This window comes from Nelumbo nucifera, chromosome 2 (genome assembly GCF_055504915.1).
Source record: "Nelumbo nucifera cultivar China Antique chromosome 2, China Antique-T2T, whole genome shotgun sequence".
In the NCBI taxonomy this organism is placed as follows: Eukaryota; Viridiplantae; Streptophyta; class Magnoliopsida; order Proteales; family Nelumbonaceae; genus Nelumbo; species Nelumbo nucifera.
In genome coordinates, this window is record NC_142650.1 from 107101108 (window position 1) to 107121497 (window position 20390).

General features: G+C 32.2%; 1 protein-coding gene and 1 pseudogene across 1 annotated transcript; one reads left to right on the forward strand and one right to left on the reverse strand.

The window, feature by feature from the left end:
• The first annotated feature begins 11522 nt into the window (after window positions 1-11522).
• On the forward strand, window positions 11523-12061 carry LOC104603574 (histone H3.2-like; annotated as a pseudogene).
• A 779-nt stretch (window positions 12062-12840) lies between these two features.
• Window positions 12841-13533, reverse strand: LOC148802738 (ubiquitin-like domain-containing protein). The gene has a single exon (XM_088897968.1). The coding sequence runs from the start codon at window positions 13531-13533 to the stop codon at window positions 12841-12843; it is 693 nt and encodes a 230-aa protein (XP_088754094.1).
• Between the last annotated feature and the right edge of the window lie 6857 nt (window positions 13534-20390).

A 20390-nucleotide genomic window follows, 5' to 3' on the forward strand; every position in this document is an offset into this window, starting at 1 on the left:
AAATCCGACATTGTTTACCCCTTTATCCTAAGACCCGAAGCCAGAATCGATTCCAATCGTCCAATTAGACTTATTTTGATTCTAAACCCTATTTCATGTTAAATCAGAAATCCAAAATCAAAGATATATAGACTCCAAAAGTCCGAATCCAACGACACCAAGATTACCCAAATCTGACACTATTTACCCCTTCATCTGAAGACCTAAAATTGGAACAGATTCCAATCGTCCAATTGGAGTCATTTTTATCTTGAACCATATTCTACATAAAATATGAAATCCAACCTTGTAGATATATAGAACTTAAAATTCGGAATCCAATGGTATCAAGATCATTAAATTCTGACACCATTAACCTCTCTATCTTGAGACCCAAAGCTAGATTCAATCCAAACCCTCATTTTAAAATCCTCTCCGTAATAACTTGGAACATAGGGCATCCTACAACCAAACCTTGAACTTTCACTTTCAATACAAAATGCACTAAATTACGGAAGATACATATTTTCTTTTCTCTTCTTTTCTCTTGAATCCTAATTGGCCTAAAAATACTTCTATTTTCTTCAAATGAGTCCAACTACAATAAGAAAAATCATTTAACTGACATGAATGTCTTTCTTCATCTTAAAATATAAAAATCATTCACTCCTTTCTCCAATAGATCAAGAAAAAAATGAAGCCTTTAAATTTATATCTATAAAAAAAAACCTCTACCATTTCAACTGAATATTTGAATTCAACAAGAAATCTACACAGATCTATTAGAACAATGGAGAGTAATTCAATGGGTAGTTTGGAAATTTTAAAAATATTAAACAATTGAATGTGAATCTTTTTATAACTTAACCAAGCATATGAGCTTCGTTGTAATTTATCCAATTGAGTGGTGGCTCAATTAGCATGTCAATTGAGTAGTACCACGCGAGATGATGTTTTATTATCTCTCGCTACCTTTGAGAAGAGTTATTAATGTTAGTAAAAAAGTATTATACTATGCCAAAAAAGATTGAAATACTATAGTATAGTACTATATTATACTATACTATCCCGTATCTTTGAAAAGCAGATACAGGATACGCATGAAAATTGGATGTCTCATCTTTTTTTCATGCGTATCAGATCGTATAGGGGTGTATCGACAAAAAAGATACGGCCAAAAACTGAAAAACATAAAGGGGAATAACAAGCTTATTTTCCCTGAAATAAGCTTTCTTTCACCCAGCAAATGACTCTAAAACTCCAAACCTCATTCCTAGAGTGCTAGATTTGAAAAAAATTGCAAGAAACAAGTGTGAATTGTTATTTTTTTTGAAAAATTTTCAAATTTAAAAAAAAATATGGCAAAAATAGGTAAGTTTTTCGTTTTTTATAATATCTTGTAATTTCTTTTTTTCTTGAATGTTTAAATTTATGTTGATCTACATTTTTTACATTCAAAATCATTTTTTTGTGTTATTAATAAATTTATGGAAATTTCATGAAGACATTTTGGGAAAATATAAATTAATAAAAAAATTGAAAATATAATTTTTCTCTCCCTATAAAGACTAAATATGCTTTAGATCTATGGATTTATCTATCATATCCATAGATCAATTGAAATTTCTTCTTTAGTATTTTTTTAGAATTAAAAAATAAATAATAATTAATTATATTTTATCATTTGATCACAATAATTGAATATATTATAATTTTATGGATGATCTATCATATCCACAAAGCAATTGAAATTTCTTCTTTAATAACTATGTTTTGAATATATTATATAATTTTTATTTATATTTTATAATTTTTAGAAATAAATAATAAATAATTATTTATTATATTTTCACTTAGAAGTTGTGCCAATGCATGTTTTATGGTTGGATAGGAAAGTTGGGTTTTTCCCATCCTATAAAACATTAAAACTTAATAATTATAATTTATAAATTACATTTAAGCATAGGATTTTTGATGAAATTATAATTAACTACAAAATATTTCTTCATAAAACCATTAAAATATATTAATTTAATGTATATACACCTCATTGAAGTCTTATATTTAGTGTTACTGATGCATGTTTATGATTTATTAAAGTATTTGTAGTGTTTTCAAGCATATCTTAGTTTTTCTCCGATACACATGTGTATCTAGAGCATATCCCGATATGTTTCTTAAAATTGCCTTTCTGATACTTTGAACCTTGATATGACCTCTATGGAAAGGCGAGTGATTCAATACCAAAAAAAAGAAAAGAAACTAAGTGTATGAGGAAGGAGGTAAACAATTAAACATGGACTACAATCCCTATATCTCCACAATTTCGAATATAATCCATCAACAACTTCCGAAATCAAACAACAATTATTAATGGACCATTATGCCAAAAAAATTTAAGGGAAAATTCCTGATTAGTACCTTGTACTTTGGGCTTAGTGCCACTTTAAAATAGGACAATTCAGTACCTGAACTTTCAAAATGTGCCAATCTAGTACCTGTAGTTAACTAGTTTAACCGGTCGTTAATTAGTCATCTAATTCTCTTTAGCAACCATCCAAATTTTGACAAAAAATGAACAGTCCCAAATCCTTGTCTCTTTTATTCAATTAAGTTGGGATCTCGTATTGGTGGGCATTCCAATGACCCCAACTTTCTTAAATAGAAGAGACAAGAATTTGAGGTTGTTCATTTTTTGTCAAGATTTGGATGGTTGATAAAGAAAATTAAATGAAACTTGAATGGTATGTGAGTTTTCAAATGCCACTTCACCGTTTCATTTTCTATATATACCCTGCTCACTCACATCGTCATCGCTATCTTCTATTCTTCTCAGTTCTCATCACGACTGTGCTTTACTACTTTTGGCTTCAGCCTCTCTTCGAGCTTTCATTTCATTTCATTTCCTTTGGCTTCAGCTCCCAAAAGACATCTCTTGCACACATTTGATCATTTCCCTCACCCCTTTCATAATTTAACTAGTTTTCTTGCTGATATTAGTACCATTTAATTGTAAACATTAGCATTGATTACATTAATTGATTTTTAGATGGTTTCTCAGTTTTCATTGTGGAAATAGTTTGATCATTTCCCTCACCCCACCCATATCAGTATTCTCAAATCTCTTGCACACATTTGACCATTTAATTGTAAAGATTAGTATGGATTGGCCTACTAGTCGTCCAAATCTTATATAGATTTTCCTACCTTTTCCTTCATTTTCCTATCTTTTCCTTCAAACCAAACATAGCCTTAGGTTCTGATTTTCCTTATAGCTATTTATCAAATTTCAAATTCTTCCATAGTCTAAGGAATCGGTCCATGCATTTATCTTCCATTCATTATTTAGGATCACAGAACGTGTCAGTCTTAAGTTTAGCATCTCGTTGTTTACATCACCAATAACTATTTACCCAGCCCATTTTGTTTTCTTGCATTTATATCCCTCATACACGTAGGTTGCTGTTTGTTTTCATTTGTCCCCCTTTGACCACCAGCTTAATACTATGTTTTGTATGACTAGTCTTTAACTAAGTTCCTCTCTAAATGCCAAGTCTCATTAATTCCTTTGATCAGTCCTATATCATCTTCTCAACCATTCTCAATTCATTTGGTCACTCTACATCTTTCAATTCGTAGCAATTAGTATGATCCCATAGTGTTTAGCCGTTCCTAACCTGAATTCATAGTTGAACATTTAGTACTTAGTCAATCCTTTAATTATATCATCAAGTTACGCATGTTAGTAGTTGTAGCTTTTTCTATTTTTCATAAGTATGCATTAAAATTGTAGCCGTCCCTAACCTGAATTCCATATAGCATTTGTATATACATTTTTCCTACATCTCAACATTCATCTTCTCTCTAGAATTAGTTCTCTTGATTTCTTGTAGCTTTAAAATTTAATAGAATACATCACTTATAATTCCGCTAGTTTTATTTCCTTTGCAAATAATTAATTTTATTGCTTAGTTCATGTCCCACTCACTTGTTTTAATGATAGGTTATGGCTTGCACGTTTTAGCTAGCTATTGGATAATTCTTTTAATAGTTTATTTCTTTTAATAGTTTGAATGTTGTTCCCTTGTAACTATTAAAGTCTATTTTATTTTAAGCCCAAAAATTATAAAATTACCCTTGGAACACAGGTGAAGTAGAGACCAGTTTATACGGGCGAGTGTAGGGTGCCTAACACCTTCCCACACTATACCTTAGTCCTTGGACCCCAAGAATCTCTATTCTCCATTGGGCAACGAGTCACCAAGAAAACAAGTTGTTTTTCATGAAAAGTCCTGGGCGTTCCTAAATTCTTATTTTCTCAAAAATTTTGGTAGCAACTCCATATTCCATCATCTCCCTCTGGGTCGGGTAGCCACAAATAGCGACTTGAGTCAATAAGAGGACATAACTCAAAAGACCAATTTCCAAGGATTATTTAATTAGTTTTGGGCTTTCACTCATGTTGCACATACATCACTCATATTGCATTGCATTTCGTCCCTCTAACTCGATTATTGGCGGTCCCTATTATGACTACATAGGGATAACCATCCTACAAAGAGGAGGACCCTTCTCTTTTGCCTCTGGTATATCTAACCATCACTTGAATAAGGTTGGGGTCTCTAGATAGACAAGGTGAGGCCTTAGCAACATACCCAAGACTTGTTTTGAGGTATATGGGCAGCCCGATCCAATTGAGGTTCCCCTAAACCCCTTAAAAGCCTATAGAAACAAAGCCAAACCCTTGCATGTAGAGCCCTAGCAATTACCCTTAGGATTCCCAACTAGGCATTTTAGTGCATTAGTACTTGTTTTCATTTGTCTTTTTCTTGCATTTGTATTCTTGCATTATACTTGCTTGTTTGCATTTTTATTCTTATTTTTTGTCTTTACTTAAGCAAGTAGATAGGAGCAGTTGTAGGCCCACTCAGGTATTATTCTTCCTTTTCTTCAACTAAAAGCCTACACAATAAAACCTATGGCTACAACCCAAGGTCAACTCAATCCAAGTATCGACATCACCCAACTATTTCGGATAAAAAATTAGTTGAGCAAAAAACTAAGCCAATTTGAATAATCCTGGCGCCAACAGATGGATCGATTCTTAACCCAAATAGAACAATTCATAGAGTAATTCCAAAGCCAAGCAAGCCAACTCCTATCCAAGAATGGAGCCTAGCACGACTAGGGGAAAATCTCTTAAGTCCAACTATTATGGGCCCCATGTTTGTTAGTTCAGCCAAACCAGGGGCAAAACATTCAAGCCTAATCACCATAGGCCTCATCAATGGCAGTCCATTCCAACCAAGGACAATGCAATCAAGCTCAACCATCGTGGACCTTTGTTCAACCAAACTAGTATAATACACGCAAGCCCAAACTTCATGAACCTAACCATGCCAACTCAGCCCAACCAGGGGTAATACAATCAAGCTCAACCTTCACAGGCCCCACCTATGCCAATTCAACCCATTCAAGGCCATCCAATGCAAGTCCAATCATCATGGGCCACAGTTCCAATGCAACCCATTCCAGGGTATTCTTGCCTAACCCAACCCTCACCAATGCCAATCTAATCGAACCGGGGGATATAAAACCAAGCCCAAATCCTTATGAAAAGGGAAACAATAGCCCAACCAATCCAAGCTTAAACACACTGATCCTCTGCTCCAATACAATCACCGGCCCAAAATTCTATACAAGGGGCAACACTCTTGCCTGTGACCACAATTGACCCAGGGCTAGACCAATGGTTGACCCACCTTGTGTAGAGCCTTAGCAAGTTGTAAGGCAACAACTTGGACTTATCAGACCTTGACATGACTATTGGACATAGGCTACCTTTTAAGCTTTGAGTGGATTGACATAGACAAATACGATGGGACACCATGCCCAAGGTCCCATATCAAAATGTATCAGCAAATACTAAGGCCCATGGGCTTAACTGGTGAGCTTATAGCTTAATCGTATTGAAGGAACCTAACTAGACCTATTATAACTTGGTTAATGAATGCCAATCCTAGCCTAGTGAAAGGATTGGTGAAGTCTAGTTGGCGCCTTTGTGAATCACTACTCATACAACACTGACATCCTATTATCAAAGTGTAAATTAGAATTGGTTAAGAAAGGACCAGTAAAATCATTCGTAGACTTCATAGTTAGGTGGAGGACCTAAGGAACCCAAGTTCTTAAGAGGCCTAATGAGGAGGACCAAATTTCAATAGTCTTAAAGAGCTTGAATAAAATATAATGTAGTAGGTTGACTCTGACTTATAATCCTACTTTTTTAAGCCCTAGTTTGTGTAGGTTGCCAAGGCTCTCTAATAGTCAATAATACATTCACTCTCGAAGTATCATCAGCAACCGACACCTCATCTGACAATGAACATATTACAAAGGTCGAGCCTTTAGAAGTAAGGTGGACCAATTAGGGAATGTGATTCAAACTCAAGTGGTAACCTATAGTGCATTAACTCCAAATAGTTAATCTCAACAAGCAATCTGTGAGAATAAGTTGGTCCAATCTCTAGAAGATCAACATCCAATTGACCCTTAATGCCCAACAAAAGAGAAATAAGCCCTACCAAGTCAGCAGATCAACACCATGCAACAAAAGAGCCATCCATTTGATCCTACCAAGTACATCAAGTCCATCCAATCAATAAAAGTTGTATCAAAAGCCAAGGAATATGAGGCTTTTGATCTGGTCTAACTCATCAAGCCAATTCAGAGGTTAAGAAAGGAATCATCCAAAATGGTAATGCACATTATCTTTGTAATGCAACAGAAGATTGAAGAAGATCAACCCTTTGATCCAACTCAATTCATTAAGTTTATAAAGCATATACACAACAATGAACTAGTTCAAAATGAAGATAATGATGTGCAAATTGACCAAGTAGAATTAGAACAAGGTTCTATTGCCTCAAGTGATTCCCATAAACCAAGGGCAAAAAGACCCTAATGTAGGTCTAGACTAGGAGCAAAGTTCTACTTTGGAATCTTAGCAGTCAACCTCTAAATTTGAATCAAAAGACTGGCTAAACTTAAACCAGGTCGATCGGGACCCTATCATTGAATGAAAAAGCTAGCATGGTGCATGGTAGGAAAAGCAAGGGCCTAAACAAGATGACTCAAATCCTATCTCAAACATATACACTGAATATTGGCATGACACATGGTTGGTAAAACAAAAGCCTCAACAAACAAATTTAGAGCCCAACCCCATCATTGAATTAGATGTCTAGCATGGCACAAGGATTTTCAAACAAGACATAAACTGGGTTGATGTGGATCCCATCATTGGCATAGAATCTGAAGGCAAGCAACATTAAGAGTAGTTTAACCATGACCTTAATCAGCCTAACTTAAGGGTAACTTTCAACTTGAGTCCAGAGATACAAACCCATTAGGATGAAGAACGAGATAGTTAAGACTTGGATCAATCCAATCTCAAGCCCATCTATGACTCAAATGTAGGAGAAATGACCCTGGATTTTCTACAATAAATTAAGTAGATTAAGCTTCTCCTAGGATGAACTCATTCAAATCTTGTCATTAACTTGGACATCAAGGTAGAACTCTTGGATCACCAACAAGGTATGCTTCTTAAACCTCTTGACTCACCATGGGTGATTCCTAAGTCCATCTTTGATCAAGGGACAAGTTTGAGGCCTCAAAACTCTTTACAATTACCTAAACATGGTTGTTTGCTTCTTGACCTAATTCTAGGTAATCTAGACATTGATGCACCATGGGCTAGCCTTAAGCCCACATTTGACTTTGGTCTGAGCCAAGGAAGGGCCTCATAATTTCTCACAATCACTCGATTCATAATATCTTGTAATTTTTTTTTTCCTTTTGTTGAATGTTTAAATCTATTTGATCTACGTTTCCTACATTCTAAATAACTATTTATTGTGTTATAAGTATATCTATGGAAATTTCATAAAGAGACTTAGGAAAAATATAAAATAACAAAAAAATTAAAAATGCAATTTTTTATCTGCCTATAAATGACTTAATATGTTCACAATAGATGCTCATCTTTGGACGACTAGTAGGCCAATCCTACTAAACTACTTCCAAAATGAAAACTGAGAAATCATCTAAAAATCAATTAATGTAGTCAATGCTAATGTTTACAATTAAATGGTATTAACATCAGAAACAAAACTAGTTAAATTAAGAAAGGTTTAAAGCAATGAACATATCTGGAATGATAGAGAAAAGGAAAAACTTGATGCCCATTGCTTAGTCCGACCACCTTGATCTTTAACATGCATTAGCTTCTTGCTTTAATCACTTGCCATGTCTCCTGAGTGATCATGGGCTTTAAAGGTCATGTAGAATGTAGTCCACATGTAGATGATCTGATGAAAGTATGTGGTGTTTGTTGTAATGTTGTTGTTTCAAACATGCTTGTACTTCTTTAGGGTTCTTGGACTGATACTAATATAGATGAACCAAAGGGATGTGAGAGATGGTGGGGAGAGAGAGTTTAGGACGTGGCTAATGTCTGTAGGAGTGTTTTTGTATGGGCTTCCTTAGGTTTGAATATCTGGAGTTCTCTCCCTAGACTAGAATGTGTGTTTTTAGTGTGTGAGAATGGGTGGTAGTTATACATTTTTGGAGAGGATTCTAGAAGGGAATGGAGGGATGAGATTTGAGAATATGGAGATATCACTGACTGAGGTTTAGAGGTTTTTTTGAAGGGAGATTGATTGAGGGAAGGGGCTGTCAAGACAGCTTTGGGACGATCTTCTCAATCAATCAAGACAATAAATAGAAAATTTCACCAATTTACCTAAATTGAACATTCAAACTTTAGGTGATTGGCTTGATTGATTGGAGGTAGGTTAATATGATTCTAGAGGTTGGGAGAATGATCTGGTTGTGTAGGTCCCAAGGTTCAAGTTATAGTGAATAGGATTCCAAATAAAGGGTTCAGATCGAGTCTAGCTTCGGATCTCAAGATGGAAGTGTTAACAGTGTTGGAATTTGGTGATCTTGGTACTTTTGGATTCAAAATTTCGAGCTCTGTACATCTATAAGGTTGGATTTCAAATTTTGTGTGGGATATGGTTCAAGATAAAAAATGATCCCGATTGAACAATCGGAATAGATTCCGGCTTTGGGTTTTGAGATGAAGGGGTAAACAGTCTCAGGTTTGGGTGATCTTGGTGTCGTCGGATTTGGATTTTTGGGCTCTACCTACCTATGGTGTTGGATTTTCGATTTGACGTGAGATGAGGTTCAAGATCAAATGACCACGATCAGACGATCAAAATCAGTTTCGGCTTCGAGTCTTAAGATGAAGGGGTAAATGGTGTTAGATTTGGGTGATCATGGTGTTGCCTGTAGACACCCCATTTTTATGTTATTTAGCCATTCTATAGCACTTCGAGCTTTAAGCATGCTTCCACTAACTTCTCAGTTGACACGAGGGCATTTTTGAAATTTTACAAAAGTTGTGGCCTCAGAAATCCAAAACCATAGGTACGTAGAGCCCAAAAATCCAAATCCAAATACACCAAGATCACCCAAATTTGACACCGTTTATCCCTTCATTTTAAGACCCAAAGCCGGAACCGATTTTGATTGTTCGATTAGTCATTTTGATTACGAACTTCATTTCATGTCAAATAAGAAATCAAATACCATAGGTACATAGAGCTTAAAAACCCAAACCCAATGACATCAAGTTCACCCAAATCCAACACCGTTTACCCCTTCATCTTAAGACCCGAAGTTGGAACTAATTCTGATCATCTGATCAAAGTCATTTTAATCTTGAACCTCATTTCACATAAAATAAAAAACCATAAGTATGTTGATCCCAAAAATTCAAACCCAACAACATCAAGATCGCCCAAATCTGACATCGTTTACCCATTCATTTTAAGACCCAAAGCTGGAACCGGTTCTGATAATCCGATTGGAGTCATTTTGATGATGCACCTCATTTCATGCCAAATCATAAATCCAAAATCATAGGTACATATGTCCCAAAAATCCAAACCCAACGATACTAAAATCACCCAAATTCGACACTGTTTACCCCTTCATCGTAAGACCCAAAATCAGAACCGATTCCAATCATTTGATCAGAGTCATTTTGATTCTAAACCTTATTTCTTGTCAAATCAAAAATCTAAAACCATAAGTACGCAGACCCCAAATAACATTCAACCAATCCAGGCCTCCTTTTAAAATCCACTCCATAATAAATTTGGACCTAGGGCATCCCACGACCAAACCTTAACTTTCATTTGCAATACAAAATGCACTAAATTACGAAAAATACTTATTTTCTTTTCTCTTCTTTTCTCTTGAACCCTAATTGGCGCAAAAATACTTATATTTTCTCCAAATGAGTCCGACTACAATAACAAGAATAATTTCAGTCACATGACTGTCTTTATTCATATAAATGAAACCTTAAATTTATATCTATCAAAAAGAATCCTCTACCATTTCATCCATTTCATATGAATATTTGAATATAAGAAATCTACAAAGATCTATCAAAACAATGGGGAGTAATTCAATGGGTAATTTGGAAAATTTAAAAATATTAAATAGTTGAATATGAATTTTTTCATAACTTAACCAATGGAACTAAGGGGTATTTGAATGAGGGATCTTTGTAATTTATCCATAAAGAAACCAAGCATATGGACTTAGTTGTAATTTATCCAATTGAGAGGTGGTTTAATTAGCACGTCAATTGTGGAAAGGCGAGTGATTCAATACCAAAAAAAAGAAAAAGAAATAAGTGTATGAGTAAGGAGGTAAACAATTAAACATGGACTACAATTTGTATATCTCCACAATTTCGAATCTATTCCATCAACAACCTCCTGAATCCAACAACTATTATTAATGGACCAATATGCTGAAAAATTTTAAGGAAAAATTTCTGATTAGTACCTTGTATTTTGGGCTTAATGACATTTTGGTCCCTAATTAAAATATGATAATTCAGTACCTGAATTTTTAAAATGTGTCAATCTAGTACCTATAATTAACTAGTTGTTAATTTGTCGTTAATTAGTCATTTAATTCTCTTTATCAACCATCCAAATGTTGACAAAAAATAAATAGTTCCAAATCATTGTCTCTTTTATTTAAGAAAGTTAGGGTCTTGTACCGTGGACATTCTAGTGACCCCAACTTTCTTAAATAAAGAAGACAAGGATTTGAGATTGTTTATTTTTTAACGTTTGAATAATTGATAAAGAAAATTAAATGACACTTAAATGGTATTTATGTTTTAAAATGCAACTTGACGGCTCCTTAATGTCTAATTTATGGTATGTATTAAATTGACACGGTTTGAAAGTTCAGGTACTGAATTCCAAATTTAAGTTTGGGCACTGAAGTGCCGCATTTTAAAGTTGAAGGACAAAAGTGGCAGTGACCCAGGGTACTAATTAGAAAAATTCAAAATAAGAGTTCAGTTCCCAAAATTCAAAATGCCACTTCACCGTTTCATTTTCTACATACTCTGCTCACTCACATCGTAACCCCTTTTCTTCTATTCTTCTCAGTTCTCATTACGACCGTGCTTTACTGTTTTCGGCTTCAGCCTCTCTTCGAGCTTTCATTTCATTTCCTTTGACAAACCTATCAACTTTTCTTTTCTTCTCTTCCGCTCAGAGAGATACAGAGATGTCCTGGAAAAGCAGACTGCAAGGAAATCAACAGGAGGAAAGGCTCCCTGTAAGCAGCTGGCAACCAAGGCAGCTAGCAAGTCGGCGCCGGAAACCGGAAGAGTCAACACAGGTTCAGGCCCGGAATCGTGGCCCTTCGTGAGATCAGGAAGTATCAGAAGAGCATGAGCATGGAGCTTTTGATCCGAAAGCTACCCTTTCAGCGCCTTGTCCATGAGATCGGTCAGGACTTCAAGCCGATCTCCGCTTTCAGAGTAGCGCTGTCGCCGCTCTCCAGTAAGCTGCCGAGGTTTACTTGGTTGGTCTTTTGGAGGATACCAACCTCTGCGCTATTCATGCCAAGAGGGTCATCATTATTGCCAAAGGACATCCAGCTCGCTCCCAGGATCCGTGGTGAGAGGGCCTAGATGCACATCTCATCTGATTCCTTCTGTCATCAGCTTTTGTGTTTTCTCAATGACAAACTATTCATTCAAAACACCGAGTCATATGGTTGGAAGGGTTGTTTACACAACTTGCAGTGTTAGAGGTGATCGAGAGCGACTTTCTCAAATGGAAAACATGGAAATATAGTGCCTCCTTGTCATCTGAACTAGTTCTGTTGCTACCCTCTTAAATCATGATTCCTGAATCCTGAAGAACATCCCAGGTTTAAATTAAAGTAGGTGATCCCAATTCCCAGCGATTGGGTTCCTTTCCATGTTCCACACATGCTTACAGAACCTGGGTTTTGCAGGAATTTCGTGACTTCCAGTTTTAATTTGCAGTATTTTAGTTGATTCTGCAGGAATTAAACTGAAGTTAAAGGGTATAGAATTTCATCTAAGAGTAGCCAAGATTTGTGACAAGAAAGAAACTGGACCCAACTACATTAGGGTAACCAAGAAAATCACAACTAGTGGCCTGAATTTTGTTGTCTTTCTTTCTCATTGCATTGATGCATTCAATGTCTTAGAAAAGAAAATTTGTGACCTTTTGACTTGTTTTGTTTCCCACTTCAGGAGGTAGGGAGAGAAGAAACTCACACAATCAGCTAGTTTCTCTCTTGAAAAAAGAAAATCTAACAATTTCTTCTACTTACCGAAGGGATTGAAGATAATAGACAGAAGGATTTTGAAATCAAACGCATACTATCTTCACTTTGTGTCATACTCAAATCATACTAAGTGTAGCCATCTTCCAAATCTCAGTCATAAATCAAATTTACAGTATCCTCATCTTCAATAATACCATAACTTATTAAGGCCACTGTTCCATCAAGCCGCTTGCCTTTATATTGAAGATGGAAGTCAGGTTTCTCAGCAAAGTCAGCACGACGAATCAGACCTTTCAATGTGTAAACTGTATCATATCGGTCCACCTTAATGACCATTGATTGCCCAGTGCTGGGAACCTCCACATCAATGGCTACAAACCACTCTGGATTTGGAGGTTTCTCCCTGAGTTGAACGGTTTGTCTAGTGGCAATTGCATAATCCTCCAGCTTCCATTGCTCATACATCCGAACTCCCAGCGTAGTCAGATTCTGGCGCCTTGGAGTTATACCCACCCTCCTGTCAATCGTATTTTTCAGTTTTAAGACTTCATCGTCGCTTGGTATGTCGATGTATAACACACCATCCTCTGTTTCAACGATGACTGTGATGATCTCATGGCGAAGCCTCCTGTAAAGATACATCTCTACTTCATAATCTTCATCCTCCAGAATACCCATATCAGATAGAGCCTCCTCATTTGTTAGCAGTTCTCCTTTGTAAACAAGGAGTTGATCATGGTAGGATACATGATCCTGGAGGTGATACTTTACGTCTCTGACTGATTTGCATCTCTGCTTGATTCTGTATATGTTATCGTTGTGCATCACATTGATGACTACCATTGCCGAGTTATGTCAAAGACCAGAAGTGAAGCCTGAACTGGGGAAAAGGATCTCAATGGCCGGAGTTCAGGGATGTGGCTGTAACTGGATTGGAAGACTGAAAGACAAAGGAATTTGGAGTGAAAACCGATCACAGAAAATGGTGATTCGGTTGATGATGTATTTATATTGGTATTGGTAGATAAGTTACAACAGATTAATCTCAGAGATTTACTCTTGTTGGTTAGCTGATATACAAGTTTAAGCTGTACATGGTAATCCAGTTAGTTACGCGGGCGCCTTGGACTGAGCTGGATTGGGCGTGGGCCCATTATCTTCAACACCACCATGCAACCTGATGGTGGGTGAAACTACTCAAAGCTTGGAACGGAGGAAGGAAAACCAAGGACCGCCAAGAGGTTTTGTGGTTCAAAGTATGAGAAACACAAAGTCGGAAATAATTTTAATGGAAGTATCACACCTTGGATATGCATGTGTATTGGAGAAAAATTAATATGCACATAGATACATATGAAAACACTATAAATATTTAAATAAAACATAAAAGTATGCCATTAACACTAAATATAAAACCTCAATAAGGTGTATATATATAGACGGAAGTTTTAGTAATTTTCTCTTTTTTTATTTTTTAATTTCATGTCATTTTTTAAACAACCAATGATATACTCTCCTTCCCCATAAAAAGTTACCTAAAACCTCTCTCTCTCTTCACCCACACACACTTCCCTCTCCTAAAATTTCTCCTAAGCTACCTCCCCCACTATCTCCTACTTTCTCCTAAATTATCTCTAATTTCTATTTATCCTCTCCCCCACTTTTTGTCTACAAAGAAAGTTTGATTTAAAAAAAAAATTAAATATTCTAATAAAAGTATATAATAACTTTAAAATAATTATTAATAACATAAAAAATAATTCTAATAGATTTAATAATATTCATATTATTATTAATTTTATCTATCTATCTATCTATCTATCTATCTATCTATCTATCTATATATATTAAAAACAACATGTGTCTCCTTTGAGAGAAGCTATTTATCTATTTTCTCATTTTTTATCTTTTTAATTCCATGTCATTTTTGAAACAACCAATGAGAAGCACTTTCTCAATAACCTAAATAATCTCTTCTCCTAAAATTACTCCTAAACTACCTCCTCCACTTTCTCCAAAATTATCTCTAATTCTATTTATTTTCTAAATTATCTCTAGTTCCTATTTATCTCCAAAATTATATCTAATTTAGTAAAGAGTTTTTCTCCTAAATTATCTCTAATTCCTATTTATCCTATCCCCTACTTTTTATCTATAGCTATCTAAAGAAAGTTTGGATTAAAAAAATTAAGAATTATTTAAATATTCTAACAAAATTATAAAATAACTTTACAATATTTATTAAAAACACAAAAAAAAAAAATTATATTTTTACAAAATATATCACGAAATTATGTAATAACAATTTAAATTATGGTTTTCTAAATTATCAATTTAAATATTTAATAATATGTAATACCTTTAAATAAATAAAATTCAAATAACAAAAAAATTTAAATATTTTGTAGATTATTTAAATATTTAAATAACTAAATATTTATCATAACTAGATTTTAAATAGTTAAAATAACGACATTATGTAAAAAATTTAAAAAATTTCTTCAAAGTACAAAAATAATTATAACATAATAGTTAAATTAATAATAATTTAATATATTACAAATTTAATAATGAAATTATGTAATCATATTATAAATTATGACTTTATGGATAATTAAATTCAATAAACAAATAATATTTTAAAATTTAAATATTTTACATATTATATAAATATTTAAATAACTAAATATTTTAAATAACAAAATATTTACCATAACTAGATTTTAAATAGTTAAAATAAATAAATTTAAAAAAAATCTAAAAAGTAGAAAAATAAATATAACATAATATTTAAATTAATAATAATTTAATACTTTTACATAATATTGTAAATAATTAATTTCACTTATATCAAGTAATAATTTGAGAAAATAACTTTCAAAAATTGATATCTATTAATAATAATTTGAAACTCTTAATCTATATTTATTATATAATTATATATACTAAAATTAAGATTTATTGTCTTTTGTGAAAAGTGTATTTTCAATAAGTATGTATATATTTATTTTGTTTAGTTATTTAATAGAAAATTTTTAATGAGATTAAATTACTATTGTTGAAATTTTTAAATTTCATTTATTGTACTTATTGTATTTATTGTGTTTATGTTATAAGTTATTGATTAATATTTAGTAGAGATTAAACTATTATTTGAGATTATACCATTTATTGACTAAGTTAATATATTTTTAGTACTTATTGTATTTTTGTAATTATTGTAGATTTTATTATATATATTTTCAATAATTGTGTACTTTTGCTATAAATTTTCAATAATTATTAGAGATTAAACTATTGTTATTTATTGAAGATAAGAATATTAATTTAGCTGAAATTATGAGTGTTCATGAGTTGGTTCAGTGTGGTTGTAGGTTATTTGGTCAACCAAATCGACCTGGTCAGGTTAGGGAATTAGTTAGCTGAAACTGACTAACTTTTTGTGAAAACCGACCCACTCAAGTTGTATTGGTTGGGGTCGATTTTTTGGTTTGGTTAGTCTGTTCAAAAGTTTTAAACTTAAAAATTTAATTTAATTTTAAAAATTACAATGCGATTATTAAATAATAAATTTAAAAATTAGATTTATGATATAAAACATTTTAGACTAAGAAACATGGGAAAATTCATACTTTTTCATATTAAAAATAATATTTAAAATATAAAATATTAATATATATCCATGGTTAGGTCATTCGATTTTGGTCGGTTTACAAATGGCTAAAGTGGAACTGATCCAACTTGGTCGAATTGGGAAATTTTTGAACCAAAGCCAACCTAAAATACTAGAAAACCGACTAACTCGGGTTGAGTTAATTGGGTTGGTTGGTTTCATCAGTTTGATAAATAAACCTAACTGAAATTAATTATTGTTATTTTTGTATTATAAAAAAATTTATTAAAAGTAGTATATAAAATATGAATAATTATTAATTATTTAAAATGTAAAAAATATAAAACAATTGTATACTCTTATGTGTTTCTATTAGGGTCATTTATTAGAACACACTTTTAGGGATGACAATTTCCCTATCCTCGACAGGGACCTGACTTCCCCGACCCAATGGGGTTGGGGATGGGGATTGTTTGGGCGGGATGGGTGTGGAGACGAGGATTAATAGGAATCCCCAATCGAGGTTGGGGTCGGGGATGGGGATTGAGGTCCGACTGAATGGAAATTTATTAAATCTTTCAATTAACAATAATAGAAATTTACCATGTGATTGATACTCAATATATCATTTTGATCATTTCTATCATCAAATTGAATATTGGGTTGACATGGAAAGTATTTTCAAAACTAGATCGAACCAGATGGTTAGACAAAAAAAATTGGGAACCAAACACTATTTCACCTCAAAACCGCTTTTTGTCCAAAAACTGTTTATTTAGTTAGCAAACTACTGACCTGAGCGGTCGAACCATCAACCTGGACAATAGTTTTTGTCCTTTTTTTTGTATTTCTAATTTTTTTTTGTCAAAGCGGGTCATTCGTTCGGACCGAACAATCGGGCCATTCGACCCCAGAACGGTTTCCTATCTGGTCCAATTTTAAAAACCTTGAATGGGGAGCGGGTGCCTTGCCTTGAGCTTGGCTTGGTATACGGCATGGCCTGGCCCAAGGCCCAGCCCAACCCATGGCACGACACGGGCTCGTGCGGGCTCAAGCCGTGGGCCGTGCCAAACCGGCCCCCAAATTATCCTAGAAGGAGGCATGGCCCGGGACGCCTCGTGGGCCAGCATGGCACGACTTGCACTTTGTGCGGGCCACATGCGGGTTGTGTTGTGTCAACCTAGTACAACCCAATTTACACCTCAACTTGAACCCGCCCAATACTTGGGATGGGGTAGAAAAATTCGAGGACTCTCCATCCTTGATGAGGAGTGGGGTGCCTTGCCCTTGAACTCGCCCAACATTGACGAGTGATTACTTTGCTCTGAACCCGCGTGACACTAGGGACAGGGCGGGGATGGGGTAAAGTGTCTTGACTATGGGCAAGGAAAGGGATGGGGTGCACTGCCCTGAACCCACCCTGTTGTCATTCCTATATAATTGTTAATTATTAGTGGAATTAATAAAAATGTTAGCTTTTATAATTATTTCTATTTATTTAAAGTTAATCAAAATTTCATTTAAAAATAATAAAAAGAAAAAAAAATTATTAAGATTACTACAAATTATCAATAAAACTAAATTTATTAAAAAATACTTGTTCATATTCAATTAATAATAATTATTTTTATAAATCAACATTAAATGTAAAACAAAATTATTAAATCTTTTAGATTTTCCCATGCATCGCATGGGTCCCTACTAGTAATTTTACAAAATTCATCACGAAATTAAGTACTAACAATTTAAATGTAATTCAAATAATAAAAATTTAACATTAAATGTAATTCAAATAATACTTAAAATTCATCATGAAATTATTACTTTTTGGATTGTTCAATTTAAATGTAATTCAAATAATAAAAATTTAACATTAAAAAATAAAATATTACTTAAATATTTCAATAACTAAATATCTTAATAACAAAATATTAAAATAGCTAAATAATTATATAACAAAATATTAAAATAGCTAAATAATTATATAACAAATTATTTAATATTATGTAATAGTTTAAAAAATAAATTCAAATAACAAAAAATTATAAATATTTTATAGAGTACTAGCGAGGACCCGTGCGATGCACGTGATTTATTAAGCGAAAGCTAAATAATAGAATTGGTCATTTACAAAAATACCCCTTATAATTTCATGGATTTACTAAAATCTACCCTATAGTTACAATTTTTCTAAAACACCACTTATACTTTGCAATGGATTTAATCAATATTCCATTACATGACATTGGAAAATGATATGTAAAATATTTTAAACAATGGATTTAAAATACCCATTTATTTAAATACTTAAATAATATGTAAAATATTTAAATTTCAGAATATTAGTTATTTGTAGAATTTAATTATCTATAAAATCATAATTTATACTATTATTACATAATTCCATTATTATTTTTGTAATATATTAAATTATTATTAATTTCAATATTATGTTATAATTAATTTTATGCTTTAAAGAAATTTTTTAAATTTATTAGATAATTTCGTTATTTTAACTATTTAAGATCTAGTTATTTAAATATTTAAATAATCTATAAAATATTTAGAATTTTTTGTTAAATGTTTGAAAAATTGATGACCCAAAAAAACATAATTTAAATTGTTAGTACATAATTTCCAGATATATTTTGTAGAAATATAAAATTATTATTTTATGTTTTTAATAAATATTTTAAAGTTATTATATAATTTTGTTAGAATATTTAAATAGTTCTTAAAATTTTCAATCCAAACTTTCTTTAGATATGTAGATAAAAATTGTGGGAGAGGATAAATAGGAATTAGATATAATTTAGGAGAGAAACTCTCTACTAAATTAGAGATAATTGTGGAGATAAATAGGAATTAGAGATAATTTAGAAGATAAATAGGAACTAGAGACAATTCTAGAGAAAATGGGGGAGGTAGTTTAGGATAAATTTTAGGAGAAGAGATTATTTAGGATAATATATAGATTTTATAGAGCATTTGAATATTTAAATAGCTAAATATTATATATAACAAAATATTTAAGATAACTAGATTTTAAATAGTTAAAATAACGAAATTATTTAATAAATTTTAAAAAATAGTAAAAATAGAAAAAATAATTATAACAATATTGAATTAATATTTTAAAAAATAATAATGAAATTATGTAACAATAGTATAAATTATAATTTTACAGATTATTAAATAATTCATATTTTAAAATATAAATGATTATATTATTTAAATAACTATATAATATTGTAAATAACTAAGTTTGCTTATATGAATTAATAGTTCTACAACATAACTTTCAAAAAATTAATATTCATTAATAATACTATGAAAATCTTAATCGATATTTATTATATAAGTATGTATACTAAAATTTATATTTATTGTATTACAATAATTATTTATATAATTAGATTTATTTTAGTTTTGTTATTTAGGTGAAAATTTTCAATAATTGTTGGAGATTAAACTACTATTATGTAACTTTTTAAATTTAATTTATTATATTTTTATTATAATTTATTGATTAATATTTCTTAGAGATTATACTGTTTATTTACTAATTTAATATATTTTTAGTATTTATTGTATTTTTATTTGTTATCTATTGTATTTTCATTATCAATATATTTTTAATAATTATTGGAGATTAAACTATTATTATGTATTAGAGATTAAACTATTAATTTAGCTGAAATTAGGAGTGTTCGCGGGTTGGTTCGATTTGGTTGTAGGCTGTTTGGCTAACCAAATTGACCTGGTTAGGTTGGGGAGTTGGTCACTCGAAATTGACTGACCATTTGTAAAAACTGACCCACTTGGGTTGTATCAGTTTAGGTTGATTTTTGGTTTGGTCATTCAGTTCAAAAGATTTAGACTTAAAAATTTAAATTTAAATTTAAAAAATTATAGTGGCATTATTAGAAAATAAATTTAATATAAAATATTTTAGACTGAGAAATATGAGAATTTTCACACTTCCCATATTAAAAAAATATATTTAAAATATAAAATATTAATATATATCTATGGTTAAGTTGTTAGATTGTGGTTGGTTTACAAATGACCAAAGCAAAACTGATCC